The sequence below is a fragment of the Corylus avellana genome, chromosome 10 (genome assembly GCF_965113065.1).
Source record: "Corylus avellana chromosome 10, dhCorAvel1.hap1.2, whole genome shotgun sequence".
In the NCBI taxonomy this organism is placed as follows: domain Eukaryota; kingdom Viridiplantae; phylum Streptophyta; class Magnoliopsida; order Fagales; family Betulaceae; genus Corylus; species Corylus avellana.
In genome coordinates, this window is record NC_142499.1 from 4,059,392 (window position 1) to 4,081,772 (window position 22,381).

Genomic DNA, 22,381 nt, shown 5'->3' on the forward strand with positions numbered 1-22,381 from the left:
TTTCTTAGATTGATATGAGATAATTTTGTTTCAAAATAATTTAAGTCACTCTTCACTTATCAAAAAAAAAAAACAATAATAATAATAATAATAATTTAAGTCGAGTGTCAATTCAATTTGATTTTACTATCAGTGAAATATAAAATCCAGCCGCAAGGTCAATTCAATGAGAAATTGAGAGCACATATTGTTGTCTATGAATATCCAATGCATACTATAAGTAACTCAACCTCTGGGAAATTGAGAGTGTAAGTAACTCAACCTTTGGGAAATTGACAGTGTTATTAAGATACCTGAAAACCACAATCTGTATGGTTTATGCCATAATATAGACCAGCAACCTGTGCGTAATAAGCTGAAATAGAAGAGTTAAAGTTAGGTCTTCTCGCACGGACGGGGGACAAAAGATAGCTCAAAATGAATCATCAAATTTTATTGTACAGGCCATAGTGCTATAATTAGGTCGCACTGCCCCTTTTTTCAAATAAAAACCATTACCACAAATAAAAAGAAAAAAAAAAAAAAAAACAAACAAACAAGAATCAGAACTCCCTTTTGGTTCAAGTTACATTATAAACATCAACTTCTTACCATATTCATTCAAGTAATCCATTAATAACCGTGTAAAAATATCACTCAGAACTTCTGCTTCAGGGGAGTTGCCAGCATGGGGACAATTGAAATCTATCTTAACATATGCTTTAGGAGTAGAAAACATTGTATCAGGCTTGTACCATAATCTTGAATATAATGACTTTCTTAACAGAACAGGAAATTTGACCTGTTTCAAAGGTCAACAAATCAGAAAAATTAACAAAAAAATAACAGTCACATGGACTTATAACTCATCATACATTCTCTTGGGCGCTCTTAAGTGAAAGATCAGTGCAAATGAACACATTGGGTGCTGGTAAATGCAGATTTTCATTAGGCGCACATAGTGTCCATTCCTGCAATTAAATATATAAGTTTAGAAGAACAGTCAAGTTACCCTCCGGACAAATTTAAGTTCCTAAACCAACCTAATGAACTCAATTGATCAAGCAACTTCTCATTTAAGTCAACTTGTCTACAAACCTGAATCATGGAGCCAGTAATTTTTTCAACGACATATGCAGTTCCATACCATGGCTCAACTTTGTCGGTATGACCTTCAAATTTTTTTGATTCCCAAAAGATTCTGAAGAAACAGCTCATTAGGAAAACTACCATGACTCAACCATGTCAGTACATCAGTTTGCAAATTGAAAACAGCCAACACAACAACAATGAGAAACAACCAAATCCCTCAGTATTACTTCATCCATCCCAAATTGCTGGTCCTCTAGATCATTTGGTATATGTCCCAAAATATTGTCTACTTTGAAAAGTCAATGGAGAATTTAATAAATAACTTTTATTTTACTTGGAAAGTCAATACTCCTTTGTTCATTTGCTTTATCTAAGTTTATATTAAGGAGGGTAATTTTGAAAACTAGTATTTTTGTTATTTGGAAGACAATGCGTTGAATCATATCCCCTTAAAAGTTGACTTTTCAAAACAGGACCAACATACATGATGGGAGGCAATAGTATCAACTTTGTAGATAGCAGCTAGGAGTAATATATCCAGAATGTAAAGGATTAAATCCAGTGGTCATATGGGAAATTTGATGCACTATTTATCTTATGCTTTCAAATGCAATTATCATGTTTAAAATTTAGACCTTTGGAAAAAATGCTGACAGGTGCATCCACGTCATTTTAGCTTGATGATGGAGCATATTTCAAAACATCATGAAAAAATTAATGTACCTTTTATCTCCTATTTTAACATGCAATTATAAATTTTAAAATGTAGACTCTTGGCAAAAATGCTGAAGGGTGCATCAATTTTGTTTGAGTGGAATATGAAGCATGAGCACAATTATAAGACTACTGCCATACATGCAAATAAGCGATGAAATTCCTACACAAAATGATGTCGAAACCACTGGTTGCTTGCTCATGGCACCAATTACATTTGATAAAGCTGGGTAGTACATTTGAATGGATAACAACTCAAACTTTTACAATATTAATTAAATTATTAAATTCACAATTTCCTATAAGTTTAAGCTTTTGTGACAATTGGTGATTTCACATGGTTTGAGAGCAGAGGTCATGGATTCAAATTGTAATTTCATAGTTTGTCCCTATTTAAGCCTCATTTTTTAAGGAAGAATTTGAGCTTATACGCGAGGGAGAGCGTAAAAATATTAATTAAATGATTAAATTCACCATTTCCCATCAATTTAAACTTTTGGAATAATTAATGATTATTTTTATCCCCATATTAAGGAAAATTCAACTTTCAATTTGAATACATACTTACTACACAAACTTTCCAAGAAGTTTCCGTTAGTCATTAAAAGAATGCACATTAAAGGATTGAAAGTATAAACTCTAATCGAATCAATAAAATATAGGTTATAAAAAATTATTTATAAAACCCTAAACTTATGAAAAATCGTAAATTTATTTACTTAACCATTATTTTAAAACTCTTCTTTACATGTGGACCCAAGCTCTCCTTCAATGTATGGGATCTGTTAAAGTAATAATTAAATTATTAAATTCAACTCTTCTTATCAGCTTAAGCTTTTGGGATAACTATTAATTTAACATAGTATCAAAGCCAAAGGTCTAAAGTTCGAATCTTAACTTCGTCAAATGACCCCTCATTTAAATTAAATATTCTACGTATTGGGCCTTATTAAAAATGGAATTTGAGCTCACACGTGAGGGGGAGTGTTAAAGTAATGATTAAGTGATTATATTTATCTTTTCCTATCAGTTTAAACTTTTGGGATAACTGGTAATTTAACAGGATCCAACATGATTTTTAAAAAAAAAAACTTCAAATCAAACGTAAAGTGAAGTCAGGGTTCAAACTTAGGACCATCAACTTTGTATCATTTAAATTAGCAGTTATCCTAAAAGTTTAAGTTAATGGGAAATGGCAAATTTATTTGCTTAACCAAAGCCACAATTCTAGCAAAAACCAAAAACAAATATTGAGAAGCAAATGTAAATCAGATAATTTAAAAGCCATTTTTGTTACCAAGACTAAACAAACATAATGATAGATTGTATCCTAGCTTTAAAAATGATGTTAAGAACAAAGGAAGGAAATACCATAATGGAACATAAAAATGTCTCATTCAAATGTATTACTATAAACCAGACAGCTTCCCTGAGCAATAAACTCACCGGACATTGTCCATAGAGAGCTCCTCTAGTACCCTCTGAATAGTGCCTGGACTGAATATAGAAGGCAAGGATGAACCCACCAGCCAATCTTGTGAGGGATATATCTGTAAAATAATTTAAAATCATCAATTAGAGGGAAAATTTGTTGGCATCATTCCCATTTGTTAGAGTTGCTATATTTTATATTTTTATAGTAGCTTGTTATTCTTATAGCTTAAGGGTATTCTTGCAATCATATTATATTTACCAAAATATAAATATATGCTATGGTGAAGGGACTTTAACATACAGTCCTAAACCTTTTCTAAACACTCTTTGCCTTCTTTTCTTCTTCTTCCCTCTTTCCTAACCCTAATTTCTTTTCCCACTTTACAATCCCACTTGGTATCAAAGCATCCAATCCAATCATAAAAGGTGTCACGATCTGAAGGTCATCATGCCTAATAGATGCGTACTAACATCAACATCTATACGCTGACATCAGTGTTGATGTCATAACTGATGTCGGCAAGTTTAGCTTAGTTGTCTTTGTTATGGCTGGAAAAAATGTAGTTACTGCTGAGGGAAAACCACCACTACTTGATGATGATGATATGCCTGAATCAATTACCTTGAAAAAAATTAAACAGTCCAAATTATCTAGCTTGGGCACATGCTGTGAAAATCTTCTTTCATGGGAAACAAAAACTGTAATATTTAACAGATCATCCATCTGATAAGGGAGATCCAATTTATGAGGATTCTGTTGTTATGGGATGGCTGTGGCATAAAATGGAACCCCATATTGCTACCACTTTTGAATTTTGTGATTCATCTAAAAAGATTTGGGAGCTTATTGAAGAATCCTTTTCGCATCAAAAAGGCGTTTCTCGGATAAACCGGGCTCTTAATGACCCGACCCAAGAGACCCTCATCTCTCAGCGCAGCAAGTGGTGCGGGCTGCAGATCATTGGGATCCAAGACCCTATTCTTACATACTCGAAATACTGCTAGTTAGTTCGGTCCAGCATCAGGGTCAACCATGTCCTCAGGCCATACCGACTTGCAACCGGGGAGTCTCAGCAACTCTAGTCAGTCAACATACTCTCCTTCCACCTCTTTGTCTAGTAACGGCAAATGCATGGTCAAAGCAAGGAACCATGCATTCGTAGGGAAGTAACCATACATGAGCATATCAAGTTCGTCAGCTATGGGAAAAGATTTGGTTCCAAATAGGTCGACGATAAGCACGGTTGGCCGGGGATTCCGGGCAGAGATTGCGGAACAGATGGCTGGCCGGGCTTCACACATCATTGTCAAGAGTCGTGTAACAATCAAAGAGTTGCATCAACTAGGCCGGAGATGTCAACTGGTGGGAGTTGCACGATGTCAAAGAGTTTCCAGCTCATGCAGGACTGGATAACATAGACTCTACCCGTGACATGGGAGAAGTCACGGCGAAGATTGTGACGATGAAGTTTTGCTGGGTCACAAGGTGTTTGCTGAGCTCCATGTCGGGGATGAGGTGGCCCATCCTGGGGCTAGATAGCAGCACTACTTGTGGCTTTGAGAAATCCACGGTTGATATGATGTAATCAAAGGACAAAAATTTGCAATGGATTTCAGCTTAGAAAAAGTAAATACGGCTGAAAATGGAGGAATGATTGTTTTCTCTAATCGGGAATTTGTGTGTATATTTGTCAAATTTGAAATCTTTATTTTTGCTTTTGATGTTATGGGTAGTTGATTTTCATAGTGTAGAAGCTAAACTATAGATGGATTTTGTTGTTTGTTGGAAGTTTGGTTTTAGGTTTAGGTGTGAACCTAAATTTGTGCAAATTTTGGAGCAGGATTTGGGGAATTTGATTGTATGAAATTTAAGGTTTCAGCAGGGAAGTGGGGAGATATCTAGAAAACGTTTTATAATCAAATTACATTGGGCATCGGGCCAATATGGATAGGTAGTGCTGCTGGTAACATTTATGGAAACTTCACAAGAACCAGGATACATCCACGCCTGATTGTGTTGCTCTCTCTCCCTTTACTCTACTTCTTAGTCTCCCACCCCAGCCACCCCTCCTTCCTCAACTTCCTCTTCTCCTTTGCCTTCTCCACCGCTCTGTTGTTCTCACTCAACCTCATGCTCCCTCAACTCCCATTGATATACCCCTGCTGCCTTTTCAATCCATCCAATCTAACCGACCCAATCCGACCACCCAAAAGAGCTCAATGGGCTGGCTTTAACAGGCTCTCGTTTCACATCAATTTCAGCTTTTCTCAACCCAACATGATTGGGGGTCAGTTGAGTATTTCCTTGTAACCCGATGAAAACATGACTTGTGTGCACCCCACTTCTCATGTCATCAAGCATATGATAAAAAGTAATTCACTAATCCCTGATTTTCATGTTATTTCTGATCAAGAAACAGATGTTTGGGAGATTACAATTGTTCTCTTTTTCCTACAATCCTCCTGAATTAATATTCGCCCAATTACATGAACATTGACTAAGTTATGATTAAAACTGTAAAAGATAACTATATATATGAAGGAAAAAGAAAAAAAAAGTATATAAATAAATAAAAGCTGCCTGAATTACCTGCATATTTGATGCAACACTGACCGCATAATCTACAGGAGGAATTTTGTCTTGATAATGAAACTTTGTCTCACAAACAGCTGAAAGCTTCATTAACATATTAAGTAGACTCAGTCCTATGAAAAAAAATCAGTGTTTGGCAAAGAGTTTTGGGAGGAGAAATGAGAAAGGAATTGATTGATGTGATATAATGTAGAGATGAGTTTTGAATTTTTTGCGAAAGAAAAGTGAAGAAAGTTGTTTGTTAATGTGAAGAAATGAGGTTCACTTTTTTTAAGAGAAAAGAGAAAAAAAAAATGTTACCAAACATGCCCTATAGACACCAGGCAACAAAAATCTTGTGTGCGACTATATACCTCATCAAATATCCATTTGCAAATGCCGGACTGCTGTAGAAGGTGAATATATTTGAATAGCAATCCAATAATATCTTGCATGTGCTCTGCAATTCGATCAATATTAGTCAATAAAGTAAATGATCCAGGTTATTAGACACCAGGCACACTGTATAAGAAGTAATATGTAAGAAAAATAATGTAACCACTGGCAGTATAAAATAAGTCAAATGCCTATTACCAAATATATAGTGAGGGAAGGTGTTAAGAGGGGGGACCAACCATGACCAGCATCAGTAAGATCAATTACTACTTTGAAAAATGAAAACTCCAAAGCCCAATCTGTTTCACCTGCAGACAATCCTGTGGCCCATCCTGCAATTTTTTTTGGGGGGTTGGGGGAAGCAATTGAATCAGATGGGCTTTTCAAATAAGCCATACAATGATAAACAATCATATACGTACTCCTATAAATTCTATCTTTCAACATGGATAACAAGAAGAATATCCTCCAAAGCAGGTATGTTAAATGTACCCCATCCCTTACATGAAGGTCAGCAAAAGACTCAAAATATTGCCCATTTATCATTCCAATGTCAAAAACTTATCATTCTTTACGTGCTAGACTTTGAATCTTAGATTTTGAATATGTACTTACAAATTTTATTAATCTTTTTTTATTAGTAATTGAAATATCATTGAAAAGTGCTTTTTGCGCAACCAAAGTGCACATAAAGCATACAAAAGAAACTCCTAGCTAAAAATAGAAAACAAGTTGAGAAATCATGAAAACTTAGCAAATTAAGGTCTAAGGTAGCGGTCCAGCAGTAAAGAGTTTTGAAAAAGATAGAATCTAGTTCCACCACCGTTCTCTCATGGTCTTTAAAACTTCTATCATTTATTTTCCCCCAAAAACACCATAAAAGGTAGGATGAAACCATCTTCCATACAGTTGCACACTAAGGACTATGTCCCAACCCTCTCCAACAAACGAAAAGGTCTGCTACTCTTCTAAGCATTACCTAAGCTAACCCAAGACAACTGAAGATGGCACTCCACAAAGTCTTGACAATCTCACAATAGAGAAGAAGATGATCCACAGCCTCTTCACTCCTCTTACACATACAACACTAGTCAACCACAATAACACACCATTTCCTTAAGTTCTCCATGGTGAGGACCAAATTAGTGCCTTAACTTGCATAAATTATCCTCTTCTCAATCAGGGATGTCCCTTGTCCACTCCGAACATGTTTGCAGCATTTTAAGTGACATATTTCACTTTTACAGCAAGCAGGGACTACTCTTTAGGCTGTAATTATATTGATCATACATAATCTTACTTTTACTAATTCCTCCTAACTTAGGACATAAAAAATCCAAGCTATAATAATTCTGTGATAAATCTTTTCTTAGTTTCTCATCATTTAACTCAACTTTTTTGGTTCATTGGAGGTCACTTAGGCCTATGGAAACAAATGATAAGTAGCCCCCTCCCGTCGATCAAGCCCCAATCTTTAGTGAAGGTGGGATCTACACTAAGGTCTCTGGTATGATGCCTTTAGGCTCTACAAGCTTACTGGTATGTTCTCATCTCTCATTATTACAGCAGTCATTAAACATTCACCTTTAACTTCACAATATTATCTCACCACATACCACAACATAACAAGATAGCCACAAATAGAAAGATTCAGAAACTCTAAAGCAGTTTTTATTGTGAAAGGAACCTAATCTTCACCAGTCAAGTCATAAAAAGACCATTCAACAGCGCTGGATCTCGGTATGCTTTAGATCCATATCCGACAACAAGCTGGTAAGCCCCTTGCATCATAAGCAGAGGAGAATCGGTCCTTCATGGGCATATATTAACTATTGACAATGTAGGTTGTTTCCCACTAAAGAATACTTGAGAGAGAGAGAGAGAGAGAGAAGGGGGTGGGCATGTAGACAAACCTTCTAAATTCTAAATAAGTTCTAGCTACAGAAAAATATAAACTTATGAGCATGTAGAAATGAAGAAATCTCTTGGAAAATTGATGGTCTGAAAAATGGATGAGCAAAACCCACCCAATGCTTTCAAGATGTAAAACAAAGATCCTTCTCCTTCATGGCCAATAAGATGACCAATGTACCTGCATGGCCCTTTCTTGTAATGGTGAATCTCCGGAGTTATTGGCCATATAATTCTCAATTTATGACCTTCTTTTATTGGGACAGTTCTGACAAGAATCTGAAACAAAAACACAAATGGCAACTAAAAATAATCCCTTCAAAATCTAAAATCCTTTACTGCATTTTTTTTTTTTTGTTGACATTTTTTTTTATAGAAGTTAGCACATACAACCCTTTATCTCAGCTTGTAAAATGTTCACAACTAGTAAGCATACCTGTAAATGTTCCAATGCACAAGGCTGACCAGGACAATGTAAAGAACTTCGATCAGTATTTCGAATGTCCTGGAACTTGTCCTCCACCAGGTTTTGTATTTTATCAAGATTTTCTGGAAATAACCATGATAAAGGAATTACAATTGTTGATAATTTGATGCAACTATAGCATCCTTGATCCCGAACTATTACAGGCAAAATATACTAACCTTTAGCATATACAACCAGATGCATAAGGTTGGCAGAATAATTTTCATCGTAGAATTTGATAAGCTCATGTCTTGTATCAACTCCTCGTGCTTTTGGTCTAACCTCCAAGGTATCCCAATTCCCTACACATAAGAAAAGTATTTAGCAGATTGTAAGAAATGGTAGATATAGTGAACTACTGAAAAACTATAGACATCATGTTACAGAGTAGTCTGTACTTTTTTTTTCTGGTAAGTTACACATACACTTGGTTGGTCTTGAACCCAGGACCTCACCCTCTACTTCATTCTTACAGATCAATTTCTCCTTATAGAAAGCATATGCAAGCACAGGTAGCTCTCAGGTGTCTTAATAACTAAAAATTGATCCAACTCTGGGAGATTAGGTGCAATTTTCCATTAACGGACACTTTGGGTACTTGAATTCTAAAAAAGACTTGTTACTTGGCAGATATGTCTAGTCTTGTGAGTGTAAATTCAACCTTGCCAACACAAAGTTAATTATTAACCTTCAGAATAGGTCAAAGTTAAAAGCTACAGTTTTTTTTTTTTTTTTTAGCAAATATTACTATTTGATATATAAAAGAATGCACTTTCTTTTTCTCCATCAAATGATAGGATTTGAACCCTTGGTATCCACTCCATAATGGTTGTCACTTATCACTAGTTTTTTTCCTCTCTATAATCACTAGACTAGGTGGCATGAACAATTCAATAGAAATTTTGTGGCTAAAGTCAAATAAGAGGAGGGAAAATACATAACTCTGACAGGCTGAAAGCATAGCAAGAACATATAGACACATTCATTGACTTACAACAAACACATTGAAATAGTACGAGTATGAGTATAATGGTAAAGATGAGGGAAAATGCCATAGTCAAAAGCTTAGCCTATTTCCACATGATTGAGGTCTGTACATTGAAGATTTTGACTAGAGGGAGAGGAGTGTGGATTTTTCCCAAAACCTCATTCCAAACGAAATAAGGAAAAAAGAAAAAGAACATCAAAGGAGAATGAACAACTTAGTATGTAAAGAAGAATGAACAACTCAGTATGTCTCACAAATGGAATATCGTAGCCTAACACTAGGAAAAACCCAACCACCCAAAAATAATGCATGTAAACAATCCAGATGATGGGTAAACTATGAATGCACAAATGTTCAAGGAAAAAGATAAAGTCCAGACCTGTGCTGAATTTATGATATGGATGACCCTCCATACTTAAATGTTTCTGAAGCTGAAAAAAGTAACAAATTCAGGCGAAGAATGTGATTAGAAGTATAATACTCGCACAAACATTACTACTATAAAAACCAATCAACATGATTGAATTCACATGGAAATGCAATAATAGAAAGATCCAAAATACATAATCTGTAAGGATACAGCCATTAACTTTTTCCCCCCTAATTGTGTGCAACTTAGCACTAGTTTATCTTGCTGAGCAGGTGAAATAAAACGCTCCACTTAAGCTAGAATTTACTACCATTTCCTAGGTAAATCTGATAAGCAAAGAAACACCAATTCTTTAAGAGAACCCAGAAGACTGATTACATAAGGCCAATAATTAGAATACCTCCTCATACAGTAAAGTGTCAATGTTTTCAGTAAGACATTTATTAAGTCAGGGAATTAGAGGCTTCCCTGCCAAGGGAGATTCTAAATGCAGCCTAGTGTCATCAGAGTGAAAATCATATCCAATTGGGACTACAGGTCTTACCGCAGAAGTCAGAAAATTCTTTAAATTTTGAGGCTCCTCAACCCCTCATGATTCTTTCCACTTAAGCTTGCCACACTAAACGCAATTGGTCAGAAATGCTTATTTTGACATCCCACTATTGCCAAATACCAGAAACCATGAAGGCATGCCATGCCAATCACCAGGGGGGTTTTCAGGAGGTCCAATTCAAGGTATGTTAGCATCGTAGTTCACCTACATGACAAATGACTGTGCCATGGACTGTAAGAAAAATATCACCACCAATGCTAAAGTCACCATAGCCAACTCAAAGTCTAGGTCTCCGATCTCGGGCACATTACTCCACCAACAAAATACAAATTCTCCACCAGAGCTCAGCATTAGGAGGCCACTCACAGTAAGAACAAAACTAATATCCAGACACCTCCATGCCATTAAAATGTGCTAAAAACTCTAAGGCACATTAAGCAACAAGCTCCAGTGCCACTTAAGCCTAAAGTCAAACCCTTACTCCATCTCAAAGTTGCCCGTGACCATAGTCAAAATAGAAACCAATAATACATTGGAAACAAATTATCAAAACATTTTAAAGTCCACGTATAACTCCATGTATCACACACATGAATCAAATTTTGTTATCAAAATATTTTAAAGTCTACTATACTACGTTTTGGTCTAGAAGGTTAGGGTACTCAACTCTCACCTGAAAGACCAATTTTCTTTTTACTCTAAAAAAAAAAAAAAAAAAAAAAAAAATGGAAACTTCATTAAGCCCCTTTGAACTTCCGCCCGATTTTGCAGACCTCCCTTGAACTTCCAAATCTCTCATTTTGAACCCCTGAACTTCCATCTGCTCTCACTTTGGACCCCTCTGTCAGTTTTCAACGTTAGATTAAACTGTATGACTTTTTTATACCCATTATACCCCTACGTTAAAACTACACCGTTTTGGACTTCAAAACTGCAACACTCACCCATGCCCAAAACGACGTCGTTTTGCGCATTATTTTTTTATTTTTTATTTTTAAAGAATAAATTAAAAAAAAAAGGGAGAAATATCGGGGTGGCTGGAGCCACCCCCATGGCCGGTCTGGGGGTGGTCGAACCACCCCCAAGCCAAGGGGGTCGTCCGGCCACCCCCAAAAGGCCAAAAAAAAAGACAAAAAAAAAAAAACAACATAATGGCTTTGGGGCTCTTGGGGGTGGGCGGACCACCCCCAAGGGGCCACTCCAATACCGGCCGTAGGGGGTGGCCAAAACCAGCCCCAGGCCCTTGGGGGTGGTCGAACCACCCCCAAAAGCCCAAACCCATCCCAAAACCCTTTTTTTTTTTTTTTTTTTGGCCTTTTGGGGGTGGCCGAACCACCCCCTTGCCCAAAAATGGGGTGGTTCGGCCACCCCATTTTGGCCAAGGGGTGGCTAGAGCCACCCCGATCTCTTTCTCTGGTTTTTTTTTTTTTTTAGAAAAAAAAAAAAAAAAAAACAATTGTAATGCCCAAAATAACACCATTTTGGGCTGGGGTGTTTTTTTTTTTTTTAAGTTTTTTAATATTTTTCATTTTCATTTTTTTTTTTTAAGAAAAATATATATATAATTTTAATGCCCAAAACGGTGTCATTTTGGACTGGGGTGTTTTTTTTTTTTAGTTTTTAAATATTTTTCATTTTCATTTTTTTTTTTTTTTAAGAAAAATATATATATAATTTTAATGCCCAAAACGGTGTCATTTTGGGCTGGGGTGGGTGCTATAGTTTGGGCATTTTCGGAATTTCAAGTGGGCTGGGTAGGGGTATAATAGGCATAAAAAATCAGACTGTTTGACTTTAAAGTTGAAAACTAATAGAGGGGTCTAAAGTGAGAAAATGGAAGTTCAAGGGTTCAAAATGAGAGATTTGGGCATTTTCGGAATTTCAAGTGGGCTGGGTAGGGGTATAATAGGCATAAAAAGTCAGACTGTTTGACTTTAAAGTTGAAAACTAATAGAGGGGTCCAAAGTGAGAAAATGGAAGTTCAAGGGTTCAAAATGAGAGATTTGGAAGTTGAGGGAAGGGTCTGCAAAATCGGCCAGAAGTTCAAGGGGGCTTAGTGAAGTTCCCCCCCCCCCCCAAAAAAAAAAAAAAAAAAGAAAAAGAAAAAGAACTCGATGGGTACAGAACTATAGATTGCCAAAAAAATTAATAGAACAAACATGACTTTTTCAGTAAGTAACAAATAATTCTTTGATAAAAGGATCAGCCACAAGTTTACAACAAGTGCACCAAAGGACCTCCAAAATATTGCATTCTTAAAAAGTAACAAATAAAAAAAAAGTTCCAAAAGAGAAGGATATTGAGTGCTGCCCAAGACAGTCATCCACTAATATGATACTCTTAAGAATAAATCTTTTGACTTTCAGCATGCTTAAAGAAAGGTCCACTCCACTAAAAGTCTGGCAGTTTTGTTCTCTCCAAAGAATCAAAACAATGCGAAGCAGAATAGAGTTCCAACTTTCTCCACTCTAATATTAGATATACACACAAAGGTTTTGAACAGCTTTTGCAGCAAAACAAAATACCAATCAAACTTCTCTCTTGAGAATATAGCTTTCTGGAGAAATAGGACGAAGTAAACAAGTGGGTAAGTGCATAAGCAAAATTCTATCTCTAAACATTCTTTGCTTTTTCATACTGAAATTATTTTTGCCTCTTTATAATGAGTAAGAATGCATATCCACCTAAGGCATCAAGGTAGTTAGGACATCCTTTGATTAGATGTCACCCAATGCCTTTGACTATGTTTTTTCTAATTACCAAAAAAAAATGAGCTCACAAACACATGCATCTTGATACCTCTTAACACATGAATCCCCTGAAAAACTTGACATACTACAGAAATTTTTATCCCTAAGGGTTAATATGCAAGAAGCATAGGACACATTACCGACACCTAGGCAGCATGAGCTACTTTCAAAAAGTGTTTCAGAACTTTCTGCAGTTCTAATTTGCTGCCATATTCACCCAGACAGAAAGCACACAACAGAAATACAATGCTATCCAATTACACCATTTCTCTCCAAAACCACACCTCCTCAACAAGTACAAAAGAAACTGCCAATTAACTAGATCATAGACAGTTTATACATCCAAGTTGCACTGAGTTGTAGTTTAGAGATAAGCATATGTTTCTCAAAATATTCCTATGAAAAGGTGTGGGAAGACGCGTGTGGTGGCTTTGTAGGCAGGGGGGTGGTATTATGGCGGGAGGGAGAACTTGGTCAGTAGAGGCGAAGGAGTTTGAACTGGTGGTGAAGACAGGGGTTTCAGGGGTTAGGATTTTCGAGAGGAGTAAAGGGAAACAAAGGTCCATCTTCATCAAGAAGGACGAGTTGGAGTAGTTGGTTCGAAACGTGGAGGTGCTGGTGGCAGTGGAAACCTCAGAGGTATTCTGGGATCAGTCCAGAGCAGGTTATCCACGGTTTATTGCGCAATGATGATCAAACAGGCATGGGTACTTTCTGACGTTGGGGGAATTTGAAGGGAGGCGATGAAGTGGTTCGGTCCTCATTCCAGAAGGGCGTTACGGGCAAGGTTGGAAACGTTTTATTTCGGAGCTACATATAGCAAGATCGTCCCTTCGAGGTACCAAGGAAGAAAAGAAGGATTATGAGGAGAAGGAAAGGAGGAGTTATGCAGAGGTCCTAGGTCTGTCAGGAAACATGGCAGAGGAGTGCTTTGGTTCTTATCCAGAGCCGGTGGCAAGAGTGCCCAGTTGGTTGAAGGACTCCTCATTAGCAAAGGATAAGCTTGTTTTAGGCTCGGAGAAATCAGGTATGCTACAGAGGTCGCCTGTGACGAAGAGAACCCAAATTCCGGCGAGGTACCCAAGCGAAGATAGAAGACAACTGGAGGGGAAGAACAGTAAGGAGAAAGTAGAGCAAGCAGTCAAGGCACCGGCGAGTGGTATTCAAGCGCGGGAGAGGTCGCCTGTGATGAAGAAAGGTACTGTGCAAGCGCTGATGGGATGGGGTGTGGTTGCGTGTCAGAATCAGTCCCATACCGGTGTAAGCCTGGAGCTCCGTAACTGCAGGGAGACGTTGGAATGGCTGAAAAAGGAAGTTGACGTAGGATTGCATCGTCTGGAAATGGCTCTTTTAAGGGCAGAGGAAAGTGGGCTAAGGTAGATGACAGAGGAAAGTGGAGACCTGGTCCTTTCGGTCAGGCTTAGGGAGAAGTTGGTGGGGAATGGCCCAAGGCCCGAGAGTGGCCGCCCTCTTTTGGTTCCATCAGGTAGTTTAGGAATGGGGAAGGGGTGGGCCGTTAAAGTAGGCTCACGGCCCATGAGACTCTTCAAGTCCAAAAAAATAGGTCCTGGTGATTAAGTCTAAACAGTGTGTAGATTCGGGCGCGGGTCAGAATGGCCGAGGGGAGGTGGGTTCAAAGGGGAAAAAGAAACTTGTTGTCCACACGGTGTCCACGAGCGGGTCGTTGATGGTCCAGAAGGGGGGTCGTACCGGAGATCCAGGGGTGTCGTCATCGGTAGGAGGTACATCCTTGGTGGCGAGGTTGCCGGTAGCCGTGATTGGTCCGGTCGACACCCCTGTTAACCGGGTGGAGCTTCCCGGAGACCCTTCTGATAGGGAGGTCGTGTTAGGTACTACCGGAGAATCGCAGAGTACTCTGGCGAAGACTCTATTGGCCCTAGGTCCGGCAGGTTCGTCCCAATCGCTAAAGGTAAAGGCATCGCCAGTGGCTCCCATTGCTGGGACAGTGGGGACAGTGTCGATTCTGGGTTCTGGAGGGGTGGGGACGCGAGCTTTGGCCGGTGTACCTATACTCCCACCGGCATTATCACCGGTAGCCCCGAGTGGCCCTGTCGACGTCTTTGACTGGAGCCCATTCTGACGGGGAGAAGTCATCAAAGCATGCCGGTGATCCCCAGAGTACGCCGATGAAGGGAATGTTGGCCCAAGGATCAACAGGTCAGGCCCAGTCTTTGAAGGAGAGAAGTCTTCGCTGATGGTTCATACCGTAGATTCAGTGGGGGCAGTGTCGGGATTGGGTTCTGGCAGTGTGGGGATGCGTGTTTTGCCTGGTGAGTCCCCTCTTCAGCCGGAGAATGTGTCGCAGGTCAGTGGAGAGGAAGTTCTGGTATCTTCACCGATTGAGGTTAATGATTTGGTGCCGTGGTCGCATGGCGATGGGTATCAGTTAGGTTTGGAGGCTTGTGAGGGGCTGGGCATTTTGCAGGACACTAGAGACGTAGTTGGTCAATTTGCTGGGAAGATGGGCAGGGAGGTTAAGGCTTGAGATGCAGTCCCGGGTTCTTGTGTGGTCAGTATGCCTTTTCCTCTGAATTTGTATGGGCCTAATGCTGGGGGTGTGAAGGGTTACTCGGATTGGGTAATCCAATGTGCTAATGAGATTTATCCGATTGTGGGGATCTCGTATACGGGTCACAAGTTACAATTGCTAGCGCTTTTGACTTTCTTGGAAGAGGAACGAAGGAATAATGAGATGATCTTGAATACGAACAGTGGCACTAAGGGTAAGAGGGAGATTAGGAATTTGGAGTGTTCAATGAACTATGACACCAAAGAGGCGAGCTCAAGCCGCGGCAATAGAAAGGGGAGGGGGCAGGTGTTGACATTATGAAGTTAAATATTCTTTCTTGGAATGTGAGAGGGCTGAACAGGAAGGATAAATGTTTGAGGGTGAGAAATATGCTCAGGGATTGGAAGGCTGATATTGTTTGTCTCCAAGAAACCAAGATTCAGGAGATGTCTCGCAATATAGTCCGTAGCTTATGGGGGAGGAGTCATGTGGATTGATGTTGTTTGGATTCTAGTGGGGCTTCGGGTGGTATTTTAATGATGAGGGATAATAGGGTGGTGGAGAAGGTCGATGTTTGTGTGGGGTCTTACACTCTGGCGGTATCTTTCAAAAACAGTGGGGACCATTTTGTTTTGGCTTTTGCTGGGGTTTATGGTCCGAATCTCAATAGGGACAGGAGGCTTCTATGGGAGGAGTTAGCAGGTGTTATTAGCTGGTAGGACATGCCATGGTATATTGGAGGTGATTTTAATGTCACTCGCTTCCCCAGCGAAAGATCAAGTGAAGCTCATTTGGATTCGTCCATGATGGAATTCACAGATTTCATTTCGGATCAAGGGCTCATGGATCTTCCCCTGATTGGAGGTTTGTTTACATGGTCAATTTCTAATGACCCCCCCTGTGGTCAAGGATTGATCGGTTTCTTATATCCCCAAAGCTGGATGCCCGGTTTCCAGGGGTTAGGCAAAAGAGGCTCTCCTGCCTGTGCTCGGATCATTTCCCAATCATCCTTGAGATGGGGGAGGTGTCGAGAGGGAAGAGGCCGTTTAAGTTCGAGAATATGTGACTTAAAGCGGAAGGTTTTGTGGCCCAAGTGAAACAATTGTGGGATTCCTATGTGTTTCATGGTTTGCCAAGTTTTGTTTTTGCTTGCAAGCTAAAGGCCCTGAAGCTGAATTTAAAGATTTGGAATGAGGAGGTATTTGGTAACATTGATAGGAATAAGAGGATGCTACTTGAAGAGCTTCGATTGTTGGACGTAAATGAAGAAAGTAGGGCTTTGGAGGAGGGGGAGGTTAGGAGGAAGGCGGAAGTGATTCAAGAACTAGAGAATTGCACGCTTATGGAGGAGGTGAGTTGGAGGCAGAAATTCAAGGCGATGTGGTTGAAGGAAGGAGATAAATGTACTAAATTTTTTCACTCCATAGCCAATTCTAATAGAAGACACAATTCTATGGATTCTCTCATGATTAGGGATAGCATCTCTTCAAATCCGACCAAGATTAGTGAGTATGTGGTTGAGTTTTATCAAAAACTTTTCTCGGAGCAATGTCCCTGTAGGCCTATGGTAGATGGTATTTCCTTTGATTCCATTTCGGAGGTGGAGGCTAGTTGGTTGGAGAGAGACTTCGAAGAAGAAGAGGTTAGAAAGGTAGTGTTTAAAATGAATGGCAATAAGGCGTCGAGCCCTGATGGGTTTTCTATGGCATTCTTCCAAGTTTGTTGGGAGGTGGTGAGGGAGGATGTCATGAAGGTGTTCAATGCTTTTCATGGTGGGGGGAGGTTTGAGAAGAGCCTCAATGCCTCTTTCATTTCGCTAATTCCGAAGGTTCCCGGCGCTACCAATCTCAAATATTTTCAGCCTATTAGCCTTGTGGGAGGAATCTACAAAATTATAGCAAAGGTGTTAGCAAATAGATTGAAGGCAGTTCTGGATAAGATTATTTCTCAATCCTAAAGTGCCTTTATTAAAGGTAGGAAGATTCTTGATCCTATCTTGATTTCTAATGAATGCCTAGACAGTCGGCTGCGATCTAGGGAGCCAGGGGTTATTTGCAAAATGGATCTAGAAAAAGCTTATGACCATGTGAATTGGAGTTTCTTGTTATACATGCTTAAGAGATGTGGTTTTGGTGGGATTTGGTGCTCTTGGATTGAACATTGCATTTTGTCGGTGCGGTTCTCGATACTGATCAATGGTTCGCCTAATGGCTTCTTTAGCAGTTCCAAGGGCTTGAGACAAGGGGACCCTCTGTCCCCTCTGTTGTTCGTTTTTGTTATGGAAGCTCTAAGCAAGATGATTTCGGTGGCAGTGAACATTTCTCAAACAATAAAACACAAGGCTTGGTTGGTGATTTTGCTCTCTTCTCTCTCTTCTCTCTCTCGCCTGTGTCGGCGCGTGGGGGGCGCGTGGGAGCTGTTTTGTGTTAGTGTTAGGCTGTGTCATGGCTGGTTCGAGAAGGTGGTCAGTGGAGTCCAAGGAGTTTGAGGTTTTGACTAAGGTGGGGGCAGCTGGGGTAAGGATTTTTGAGAGGAGTAATAGAATCAAAAGGTCCATCTTCATGAAAAAGGACGAGCTAGCTTGGATGGTGCGAATAGGAGAGGCTTTGGTGGCAGTGGATTATTCAGAAGTTTTTTGGAATCAATCTAGAGCTGGGTATCGTAGAATAATAGCTCAGAAATGCTCTAATAGGCATGGATGTTTTCTGACGATGGAGGAATTTGATGGAAGGAGGAGGTGTGGCTCAATCATCACTCCTGAAGGACGTCGTGGGTTTGGGTGGGATTGTTTCATCGAGGAAATGCGAGTGGCAAACTCGTCTCTCTGTGAGTCTCGAGTGGTCAATGAGCACCGAGTTTTCAGGGAAGAAAAGAGAGATAAGGAGGTGAAGGAAAGAAGGAGCTATGCGGAGACACTGAGAATGTCATCGAAGTCAACCTAGGAATGTTGCAATTCTTTCCAAGAACCGAATGTCAGGGTGCCTAGGGGGCTGAAAGATGATTCCGGTCACATGAAACAGCAAGCTCAAGAATATGGCAGCAAAGCGGTGATTCTGTCGAAGACCCATGATTCAGCGAGGGCTCTCGGTGTTTCTGGGATGGTTCCGACGAAGTTGCCCTTGCCGGCGAGGTCTAATACAGGTCCGGTAGAGTATGGAAGGCAAAGCGTGAAGAATGGAGGCCGCGTGGGGGCATCAATAGGAGCTCCGGCGAGTCGTAATTCAATGCCGGCAGTGCAGAATGCGTCGACGTCAGCTTCTGTGCACTTGAAGGGACGGGAGGGAGAGGTGAACCATGCTGGGCAGACCTACTCTGTTGTAAGTCTCGAGCTCCTCAACGTTAGGGAGACGTTGAGACGTCTGAAACGGGAGTGTGACGTGGGGCTAACAAAACCTGACAGGGTGCTAAAGCAGATGGAGGGCAACGGGCTTGGGCAGGGAGATAAGAAAGATATAGGCCAGCGAAGTTCAATTTGGAAAGGGAAGGAAAAGTGTGGGCTGGGGGGAAAAGGCACAAAGCCCAACAGTAGGATGAAGGTGAAAAAAAAAAAGTAGTTTTTAAGCCCAAAGGAATGCTAGGCTCAAGCGCGGGCTATTTCAGTAGCCCAGGGGGAGTTGGACCGAAAGAAATAATCCTCTCAGCTGAGGTGGCACTCAGGGAGGAAGCTGAGGAAAATTCGATAGAATTGAGACCTCACATGTCGCGGTCGGAGAACTCGTCGTTGCTGGCCGAGAAGGTGCTACCTGTGGGAGGGGGGGTTGGATTAGAGGAAGGAGGTATACTCACAGAGGTCTTCGACACCTCTGCATAGGTTGGCGACGGGCCTATGGTCGGTGAGAAGCCAAGCAACAGAGTCTACTATTCCGGTGATCGAGGCTCAATCTACCGGAAAGGGAAATGATTTGTTGACTTATACAAGGAGGAAGTTTGGGCCGCAAAAATGGGACGCTGCGTTGGTAGGCTCGATAGAAGTCTCGGTTGCAGCTTGTAGGCAGGGGAAAGGGATTCTGGGGTCGAAGCCGGAATCAATCTAGAGGGTGCCGGAGACGCAATTTTCGCCAGAAAATACCCAAAGCCCGCCGATTTGTCCTGTGGAGACCGGCGATGTTGGGGCAGGTACGGACGTGGGCACAGTTCAGTTTCTGATGGAGATCCCCTCTCGTCGGAATGAAGGAATGGCAGGAGGGCTGTTTACAGGAGTTTTGTCGGGGGAAGGCAAGCAGTACGAGATCGCAGATTCTTGACGGAAAAAAAGGTGTGGAGTGTATGCCGGCAATGGAGCCCTTTGGGCCTGGCTCTGGTATGGAAGAGGAAAGTATCTCAAAAACAGTTGGGTTGGAGGATTTAGGGCCAGGGATGATGTCTTCCAGCTGGGTAGTTAATAATTGTCTCAAATTCTGCCCAAAAATTGGTATAACTGATGAAAGGAAGAAAGGGGGGTTGGAGTTTTTGTTCAACTCTATTGAAGCTTCTAGAATGCAAGGTGATTCTGATTTGGGAGGCATCTCTGCCTATGTTCCAGCCCCAACGGGATTTAAGGAGCTCAAGGATTGTGAGAGGGGCGCGTTGGTGGATCATGAAGCTTAACATTGTAGCATGGAATGTGAGAGGGTTGAATGCCCTCAAAAAAAGGTTGCGTATTAGGGGTCTATTGAAAGAGTGGAAAGTAAATATAGTGTGTTTGATTGAGACAAAGATGAAGGTTATTTCCCGAGAGGTGTTTCATAGTCTTTGGAGAGGTCAACATGTGGGGTGGAAGTTTAAAAGGTCGAATGGTTTGTCGGGGGGGATGTTATTGATGTGAGATAGGAGGGTGGTGGAGTGTAAGGAGGAGTGTGTGGGGCATTTCTCCTTGGCATGCTCTTTTCAAAATGTGGAGGACAACTGGGAGTGGGCTTTTGGAGGGGTGTATGGTCTGAATGAGGATGGGGAGAGAAGGGCCCTTTGGGAAGAGCTGGCTGGTTTGATGAATGTGTGAGAGGTTCCTTGGTGTCTTGGAGGGGATTTTAATATCATTCGGTTTCCTAGTGAGTGTTCCAGTGTTTCTTACTATTCCACTAGAATGATGGATTTCTCGGATTTCATCTCAGAGAACAACTTAGTGGACATGCCTATGATGGGGGGTCAATTTACGTGGTCTAGTAATCAAGAAAATGAGAGCTGGTATAAAATTGACCGATTCTTGATTTCCTCGGATTGGGAAGATCACTACCCTGCAGTGTCACAAAGAAGACTTCAGCGCTTGATCTCCGATCACTTCCCTTTATTATTGGACTGTGGGGCTCCTTGCGGAGGTAATAAGTGTTTTAAATTTGAAAAAATGTGGCTTAAAGCTGACGGTTTTGTTGACAAGGTTAGTTCTTGGTGGGGGTCTTATTCGTTTGAGGGTTTACCTAGTTTTGTGCCAACTAAGAAATTGAAATCTCTCAAATTGGATTTGAAAAAGTGGAATGAGTAGGTGTTTGGGGACATTGGGAGGAAGAAAAAGGAGTTGTTGGGAGGTATTCAGGAGTTGGATGAGTTGGCAGAGGTAAGAGGCTTAGCCAAGGAGGAGAATGTTCGAAAGGCGGATATGGTGAAAGATTTGGAGAACACCTTGTTGTATGAAGAAATTCATTGGCGCCAAAAATCGAGAGCTTTGTGGCTCAAGGAGGGGGACCGCAATACTAGTTTCTTTCACAAGATGGCTAACTCTCATCACAGGTTTAATCGTGTGGAAGTGCTTCGTATTAATGGCGTACTATCCGATGATCCAGCTGAGGCAAAAGATCACATTGTGAAGTATTATCAAAGCTTATACTCGGAACAAAGTACTTGGCGGCCTAGAATGGACAACCGGCCTTTTTTGTCCATTGATGAGGAGGATTATAGGTGGTTAGAAAGAGATTTTGAGGAAAGGGAAGTTTGGGAGGTGGTTAAAGGCATGGATGGTGATAAGGCTCTGGGTCCAGATGGCTTCTCCATGGCTTCTTTTCAAGCCTGTTGGGGTGTTGTTAAACATGATGTTATGGCGGTTTTTGCCGAGTTCCATCGTAGATGACAGTTGGTGAAGAGCTTGAATGCAACTTTTATTTCCTTAATCCCAAAAAAGGCGGATGCGGTGGAGATGAAGGACTTTTGGCCCATTAGCTTGGTGTGAGGGGTGTACAAAATTGTATCTAAGGTTCTTCCCAACAGGCTGAGAACTGTGTTGAGTAAGATCATATCCTACTCTCAAAATGCTTTTATTGGGGGTCACCAAATCCTAGATTTTGTTCTTATTGCAAATGAATGTGTGGATAGTCGCATGAAGTCAGGGGTGCCAGGTGTTCTTTGCAAATTAGCTTGGAGAAGGCCTACAACCATGTGAATTGGGACTTTGTGTTGTATTTGCTGCATAGGTGTGGTTTTGGCGAGAGGTGGAAGGCGTGGATAGAGTGGTGTATTACGTCGGTAACATTTTCCATTCTTGTGAATGGTTCTCCGGAAGGCTTCTTCAATAGCTCGAGGGGAATTCGGCAAGGGGACCCTCTTTCTCTGTTACTTTTTGTGCTTGTTATGGAGGCATTGAGTAAGATGGTGAATGCGACAGTTGACCAAGGCTTTATGACTAGATTCTCGATGGGAAATAGGGTATTATCGGAGTT

General features: G+C 40.7%; 1 protein-coding gene and 1 pseudogene across 2 annotated transcripts in view; both read right to left on the reverse strand.

The window, feature by feature from the left end:
- Positions 1-22,381, reverse strand: part of LOC132191769 (Insulinase (Peptidase family M16) family protein) — a 38,838-nt gene that overhangs the window by 8,728 nt on the left and 7,729 nt on the right. For both annotated transcript variants that reach the window (XM_088511005.1, XM_088511004.1), the window contains exons 7-18: positions 9,932-9,983; positions 8,744-8,866; positions 8,535-8,647; positions 8,215-8,377; positions 6,427-6,519; positions 6,166-6,251; positions 5,810-5,896; positions 3,232-3,335; positions 1,078-1,180; positions 855-950; positions 592-781; positions 294-355 (exon numbers count right to left, since the gene is read on the reverse strand). In XM_088511005.1, the coding sequence (XP_088367131.1) occupies positions 294-355; positions 592-781; positions 855-950; positions 1,078-1,180; positions 3,232-3,335; positions 5,810-5,896; positions 6,166-6,251; positions 6,427-6,519; positions 8,215-8,377; positions 8,535-8,647; positions 8,744-8,866; positions 9,932-9,983 (1,272 nt within the window). The remainder of the gene's footprint in view (positions 1-293; positions 356-591; positions 782-854; positions 951-1,077; positions 1,181-3,231; positions 3,336-5,809; positions 5,897-6,165; positions 6,252-6,426; positions 6,520-8,214; positions 8,378-8,534; positions 8,648-8,743; positions 8,867-9,931; positions 9,984-22,381) is intronic.
- Positions 4,149-5,221, reverse strand: LOC148583266 (anthocyanidin 3-O-glucosyltransferase 5-like; annotated as a pseudogene).